Here is a 7,703-nt window from a genome sequence, read left to right on the forward strand (position 1 = left end):
GGTGCCTTGATCAAGGGCACCTCAGATATGGCTAATGAAATGGAATGGAAGAAAGCGCTGTTCATCGACTCCCCCACCTACATTCCCTGCTGGTACTGAGACTTGAACCAGCCTACAAGTCCAATCCTAACCATTAGGCCACAACTACCCAATGAGATGAATCTTAATGAGACTATCTTTGAATGAACCTTTTTCAGAATCTTTTGAGAAATGAGGTGACGTTCAATGTATATAATGAGAAAATGTAATTGGTTTTTGACCTTGGATGCATGCAAACTTATGGTAGGAGACCTCTAAAATTAAATTAGGAACTTTTAAAATAGCACAATAGGGGTTAAAGTTTAAGTTCTGTTTTGCGAATCCACTATTTATAACATTTCTGTGAGTGATGCGGGAAGCATGTTCAGTCGTTTCCGCCCTCGTAAGGGCAAAAACAAGCCAAAGTCACGGATAAGCCGCATTACACTGAAGACTTACTGTAATTTTCTCCTTCTCTTCACTACTGTGTTTCTTTTTTTTGGGCTCACCCTGAAAAACAAAAACATTCACAGATGAGTTTTGCACGTCACATGGTATTTGCTGTGCTAAAACAGTTTAATGACATGTATTAAGGTCACAGAGGGTTTAAATACATGCTCACATCTCTATCTACATCAGACTCGTCTGAAGACTCAGAGTGACTCCTTTCAGCTTTCCTCTTCCTTCGACCATCCTTTTCATCCTTTCAAAAGGGAAAAAAAAATGTTTATGATACAATACAAAACAACACAAAAGTTTTGGGTCTGTATGATTTTAAAAAGTAAAAAAAAAAAGTCTTATTTGATCAAAAATACAGTAAAAACAGAAATATTATTACAATTTACAATAACTGTTCTATTTGAATATATTTTAAAATGTCATTTCTTTCTGTGATGCAAAGCCGAATTTTCAGCATCGTTAAGTCAGTCTTCAGTGTCACATGATCCTTCAGAAATCATTCTAATCTATTATGCTGGATATGTTACTATGAACTGTTGTTATACTGGAAATAAAAACCTCAAAATCTCTGTTTTTGTTTGAAATTAAATGAAGGTAATTGAATGTTCTTTTTCTTCTTTTTTTGAGTGATTTATTTCCTTAATGTCTTTAAATGAGTTCAGTACCTTGTCTTTCTCTCCATCCATTTTCTTCCTTTTTTTCTTGAATGACTCCTAGACATAAAAAAACATCAGGACTCAGTCTCACAAGTCTTGACAAATCACTTCTGTATCACCAGCAATTTAGCTTTTATGATAATTCAGCAGTGGAAATGAATATTCATGAAGACAATTCAACAGCAATTTCTAGAAGAGTGGCCAATCTAGAATAATGTGTTATTCATTGTGGATAATGTCCCCGATATTCTCACGGTGAAGTTCTTTTTCGTTCTTCGCTTTGCAATAAGTTTGCAATAACTGTGCAGCGATATTCTGTTAGCAAACATCCTGGCATGAGTCACGTCATGTTTAATTATAGCCTTTTATTCAATAGATTGCTTTAAATTAAACAACTTTACAGTATTAAACTTAAAAACAGTGTCAGAGTCGCTTTCTATTAGAATTACAACTTCATTTTCTACCATAAAGCGGCTCTCTGGTGTGTTCATGTTTTTGCCTGTGGACGTCTGACCTCAATGGACTGAACAGAAGAAATGAACCAGAGAAGATTTCCACGTTAAAGAAGGTAGGGCCTTAGAGACACACCTACCTATTACGTAATCGGACCAATAGTAGTTCGAATGCGTTTACAAACTTTTCTGGAACATTCGCTTTGGCACCCGTGTTCAGAATGACGTCCTACCAGTTCGTTCTCCGACTATGCTTGAAGCATATCGGGGCCTTTACAGTTAATCCAGATACTTCCATAACTGACATTAATCCTTTTAAAGGTGCCCTAGAATCACAAATTGAATTTACCTTGGCATAGTTGAATAACAAGAGTTCAGTACATGGAAATGACATACAGTGAGTCTCAAACTCTATGGCTTCCTCCTTCTTATGTAAATCTCATTTGTTTAAAAGACCTCCGAAGAACAGGCGAATCTCAACATAACACCGACTGTTACGTAACAATCGAGATCATTAATATGTACGCCCCCAATATTTGCATATGCCAGCTCATGATCAAGGCATTACACAAGCCAGTATTAATGTCTGGATCTGTGCACAGCTGAATCATCAGACTAGGTAAGCAAGCAAGAACAATAGCGAAAAATGGCAGATGGAGCAATAATAACTGACATGATCCATGATATCATGATATTTTTAGTGATTTTTGTGAATTGTCTTTCTAAATGTTTCGTTAGCATGTTGCTAATGTACTGTTAAATGTGGTTAAAGTTACCATCGTTTCTGACTGTATTCACAGAGAAAAGAGCCGCCGCTATTTTCACTCTGTATAATGCATAAACACAACTTTATAAATCTCTCCAACAGTGTAGCGTTAGCCCGTTAGCCATGGAGCAATATCAAACTCATTCAGAATCAAATGTAAACATCCAAATAAATACTTTACTCACATGATCCGACGCATGCATGCAACATGCATGATGAACATTTTATAAAGATCCATTTGAGGGTTATATTATCTGTGCGAACTTTGTAAATGCACTATATTGTCGAGAGCTCGGGGGGCAGGGAGCGCGAAATTTAAAGGGGCCGCAGCCTGAATCGGTGCATAGTTAATGATGCCCCAAAATAGGCAGTTAAAAAAAATTAATAAAAAAAAAAATCTATGGGGTATTTTGAGCTGAAACTTCACAGACACATTCAGGGGACACCTTAGACTTATATTACATATTGTAAAAACTGGTTCTAGGGCACCTTTAAACTATGTTTTTCCTTGCAGATATAAAGCAACAATACCCTGCTATCAGTCTCGGACTCCGTGTCAGAATCATCGGATGCTCTCCGGGCAGAGGATCTTTTTCTCTTTTTCTTCTTTTTCAAATTTTTCTTCTCATCCTGAAAAGGCGTAAACAGGAGAATATTCAGCGATAATGCGTTTTAACAATGCATGCAAATAAATGAGCATATAATTAGCAAGACTTACATCATCTTCAGAGTCTGAGGGGGAACTGGAGGAGGAATCAGAACTCGATGAGGAGGAGGAGGAAGATGAGGAATGCTTGACCAAACACAACAGAAGCAGAATTTGTTAGATTTTAAGTCACTCAAAAAAACTGACCCTGTGACCAGTGGATAACAGGCCAGACTTATCCTGAATACTCTAAAAAAGCAAATGCCTCTTCCAGTAAGGAACATTATTTGAAACTAGTGATGGGAGAAATTAAGCTTTTCAAAGCTTCAAATCTATTTAACCAATTGCTTTGCAAAATGATTCACTGTTTAGAAGCGTTAAAAAAAACAAAAAAAAAAACGCTGGTGGCGCCTGCTGGTCAAAACTGTGTAAATGCAACAAAAACTCAGGCCAAAAATGCATAAAAACAGCTTTTACAAATCAATTAGAAATGTTTTATTCAAAGTATAATCTATCAGATGCAATTAACTAATCATTTAATACAGTTAAGAATTAAGTGTTTTTATAATATTTATTCTTTTCAGGGCTTGTTTGACATGATCTATGGATGGGTCAGCTAAACATACATTCATTTTAATTACACAAATACCTCATCACCCATCAGAGACTAGTGATGGCCGATTTCGAAACACGTGCTTCATGAAGCTCCGAAGCTTCATGAATCATTTGTTTCGAATCAGTGATTCGGAGCGTGTATCAAACTGCCAAAGTCACGTGATTTTAGTAAACGAGGCTTCATTACGTCATCACTGTTTCGAAACATTTCAAAACAGTTTGAAATTTCAGTGGTTCACCGGTAGAGGGCGATGATAAAGTTAACCCATAAATCATTCAGATTCACTGAGAACTGTTGAAAAAGTGTCTGTGGGTTTTACCTGATCTCTGATCAGTTTTATAAATTTGTAGATGTTTTAATTAGACATTAGAATAGTCAAAATAAATAATGGTAGTTATTCTCTTATTTGCCTGTTTAGCTTGAGCCATAGAACAGAGAAACAAGCCTTGAAAATTGATAAAAGAACAGAGAAACAAGCCTTGAAAATTGATAAAAGAACACATATATATACAGACACAATATATTTAATCTTATTAGATTATTAGTTATTTGCATTTGATTGGTTTTACTCTCAATAAAACATTTGCAATAGATTTGTAAAAGGTGTTTTTACTGCATGTTTAGTGTGAGTTTTGTTGCATTTACACTGTTCTGACCACTAGGTGTCACCGTGGAGTCGGGTGTCAGATTGTTTCGAAGCCTCGAAACATCACGGCACATTTGATTCAACTGCTTCAGTGTTTCACGAAGCCTCGCTCTGCCCATCACTATCAGAGACCAGGTAATAGACACTTAATACTAAGGTAATAGACTTACGCTGTGTCCGAAATCAAATACTTCTCTACTACATAGTATGCGAAAAACAGTATGCGAACAGAGTAGTATGTCCGAATTCATAGTATTTGTGGATGTAGTATGTCCAAATTCATTCATACTACATGCATTTGTACTATATAGAACGTACTTTTTCAATGGTCGTGAAGTAAATTCGAATGATTTTGGACGCAGCTATAGACACTTGTTCAACGATTCACCGCTGGGGGGCGATCTCGGTGAATCCACATGATTCCTAAGTTCACAGAGATCACCCCTAGTGGTGAACCATTGAAATTTTGAAACGTTTCGAAACAGTTATGACAGAAAGAAGCCTAGTTGATTGAAATCACGTGACTGTCAGTTTGAAACACGCTCCGAACCACTGCTTCGAAAATAAAAGATTTGTAAAGGTTTCAAAGCTTCATGAAGCAGTGTTTCATAAGCACCCATCACTATCTGAAACCAATATTCCACTTTACCATTATCAATTAATTACTGGTTTACAGTTGCTCAAGATATGAACATGGAGAGCTCTCCTCACCCTACTGGACTTTTTCTTCTCCTTCTTCTTTTTCTGGAAAAACAAAGATAAATATCAGATAATCATAGCCAAGCTTTTTTACATGCAACAAACCATGAGCCTCATTTATAAAGACGTGCATAGTACAATCCTAAAAGTGAATGTACGACACTTTGTTTTTGACACAGATGCTCCTCTGAGTGATTTATATAACATCTGTATGCACAAAAACGCAAATGCATCCCACACTTCATCTTAAATTCAAGCACAATGTGAACAAGCACATCAACTCAAACATTAAAGGGATAGTTCACCCAAAAATGAAAATTTGATGTTTATCTGCTTACCCCCAGTGCATCCAAGATGCAGGTGACTTTTTTTCTTCAGTCGAACGCAAATTATGATTTTTAACTGCAACCGCTGCCGTCTGTCAGTCAAATAATAGCAGTAGATGGGAACTTGAACTATAACAGTAGATAAAACTTGCTTAGACAAACCAAATTAAACACTGCGGCTCGTGACGACACATTGATGTCCTAAGACACGAAACGATCGGTTTGTGCGAGAAACCGAACAGTATTTATATAATTTTTTACCTCTAATACACCACTATGTCCAACTTCGTTCAGCTTCCTGTTAGTGAGGTCAAAAAACGCGTTGTGATGACGGAAGTGATGTCTCGCCCATATACTTCAATGAGCGCGAGACATCACTTCCGTTGTCAGAGCGCGATCCGACCTCACTAGCCGGAAGATGAACGAAGTTGGACATAGTGGTGTATTAGAGGTAAAAAATATATAAATACTGTTCAGTTTCTCGCACAAACCGATCGTTTCGTGTCTTAGGACATCAATGTGCCGTCACGAGCTGCAGGGTTTCATTTGGAATTGTCTATGGAAGTTTTTTCGACTCTTATTGTTCAAGTTCCCATCCACTGCTATTATTTGACTGACAGACAGCAGCGGTTGCAGTTAAAAATCATAATTTGCGTTCGACTGAAGAAAAAAAGTAATCTACATCTTGGATGCACTGGGGGTAAGCAGATAAACATCAAATTTTCATTTTTGGGTGAACTATCCCTTTAATATAATTAATTAATTATTTACAGTGACATAATTATCACAAAGCAGGTAAAATGTTGCTCATTTGCACATAATAAAAAAAAGAATCTATCATAACTATAATAACCGACTTTAAAAACTTCTTAAAAAGTTTCTGCCTTCATAAATCCTGATTTGTTTCTCACTTTTGACGTAGGATTAAATACATTGAAATTGGGATCAAATCTGACTGTACTTGCGTTTCATAAAAGAGGCCCCAGATCACTACACAAACTCTTACCTCCTTCTTTTCCCTCTCTTTGTCTTTTTCTTTCTTTTCACCTCCACCAAGTACCTTCTCCCTGTTTTTCTCCAGTTCCTTCTTCCATCGCTGAGAAAGATGAGAGAGAGCACATATGATCCAAACAGCAGATCTAGGTCTATTGGAAATCCACTGACTTCTGAAATGCAGAAATCATCTCTACCTCGTTCATTCTGTCCTCGAAATCAGCCAGGGCTCTGGAGCCTTTCTTCTTCTTTTCCAGCTGTTCTTTTACCTCCTCCCTGATATACAGAACAGATGCATAAAGAAATATGACATCGTAATCTCATATATCCACAACTGATTCATCAAATTTGATCAATATCATGCCTCTGTCCGTACCATGATGGCCGTGGTCTGCTGAGATAATCCTGAATGGTGGTTCCGGTGTTGGGTGCAGGTCCTCTGGCTCTGGCAGCAGCTATTGGATTCAAGTACGCCTGAAACACAATCATATTTTAACATTCAGCCAGCACACCCTTGAAAATCACAAAACAGAGGCATGGTAAACACCCTTCAGCGTCCAGTTGTTAAAATAACTGCATACTACATCATTTCACTTTTTATCAATTTAAACTGCAAATGCATTACTTTTCACATGCTCAACAGAAATACAGCAGCAAACAGCCTATATAACGGGACATTTAAGTTGAATATGTGCTAGCTGAGTTAGCATGTCTGAGCCACAAACATTAGCCATACTAGCAAACTATCTAGGCATTAGCCACATTTTACAAGCTGCGTCAGACTGCAAACATAAACACAATGCATAACAACTGTCTTGACCTGGCTTATTCATTCATTCTGTGAGTGGACGTGGCTAATCTGTTTGGCTAAGTGTTTTTGACGCGTTAGCATTGCGACTTAAAGGCCTCTTGATTATTTCTCTTAAAATATTAGAAAGTTGCGAGTCCGTAAACTATCTTTACTTACCACTCTGTTATCTCGCTTGCCCATCTCTGCAGATTTTGCCTAAAACATAGAGGCCAAAATCTATTAAATTCGCTTTTTGTTTACATGTCTCTGGTGCTGGCGGTGGCTCCCAGTGTGCAGAGAGGATTTCTGAATAATTGCCAACTAGCGGTTGTTCAGCAACATGATCACTAGGGGGCGCTTCCTCCTCTTATTTGGTAATTAAAGTCACCATGAAATCCACATTAGCGTTCTTTAGAGCTTCCGCAATAATATAAGCCAGCTCGAAAACTTCCGGTGAGATGTCATTTGCTGGTGTGTTGAGCATCAGTAGTGTAATACTTAGTTTATAATCAGAATATAGTCACTTAAATAGTCAGACATAGCATTAATTTAGTTATTCAAACATAGGACAGCATAAAAAAATAAATAAATAAAGACACGTCATTGTTCCCCCTCGGCTAAATTCAGCCATCAGCT

At 37.3% G+C, this 7,703-nt stretch overlaps 1 protein-coding gene across 1 annotated transcript in view; it reads right to left on the reverse strand.

Moving 5' to 3' along the window:
* The window catches only part of fam133b (family with sequence similarity 133 member B), an 8,544-nt gene extending 1,160 nt beyond the window's left edge, over positions 1 to 7,384 (reverse strand). Inside the window, exons 1-10 of the mRNA XM_067412335.1 lie at positions 7,245 to 7,384; positions 6,654 to 6,751; positions 6,475 to 6,553; positions 6,291 to 6,380; positions 4,971 to 5,003; positions 3,070 to 3,144; positions 2,883 to 2,981; positions 1,143 to 1,190; positions 641 to 721; positions 478 to 528 (exon numbers count right to left, since the gene is read on the reverse strand). Coding sequence (XP_067268436.1) covers positions 478 to 528; positions 641 to 721; positions 1,143 to 1,190; positions 2,883 to 2,981; positions 3,070 to 3,144; positions 4,971 to 5,003; positions 6,291 to 6,380; positions 6,475 to 6,553; positions 6,654 to 6,751; positions 7,245 to 7,268 — 678 coding nt within the window. The 5' untranslated portion in view covers positions 7,269 to 7,384. The remainder of the gene's footprint in view (positions 1 to 477; positions 529 to 640; positions 722 to 1,142; positions 1,191 to 2,882; positions 2,982 to 3,069; positions 3,145 to 4,970; positions 5,004 to 6,290; positions 6,381 to 6,474; positions 6,554 to 6,653; positions 6,752 to 7,244) is intronic.
* Between the last annotated feature and the right edge of the window lie 319 nt (positions 7,385 to 7,703).

This window comes from Chanodichthys erythropterus, chromosome 15, assembly GCF_024489055.1.
Source record: "Chanodichthys erythropterus isolate Z2021 chromosome 15, ASM2448905v1, whole genome shotgun sequence".
In the NCBI taxonomy this organism is placed as follows: domain Eukaryota; kingdom Metazoa; phylum Chordata; class Actinopteri; order Cypriniformes; family Xenocyprididae; genus Chanodichthys; species Chanodichthys erythropterus.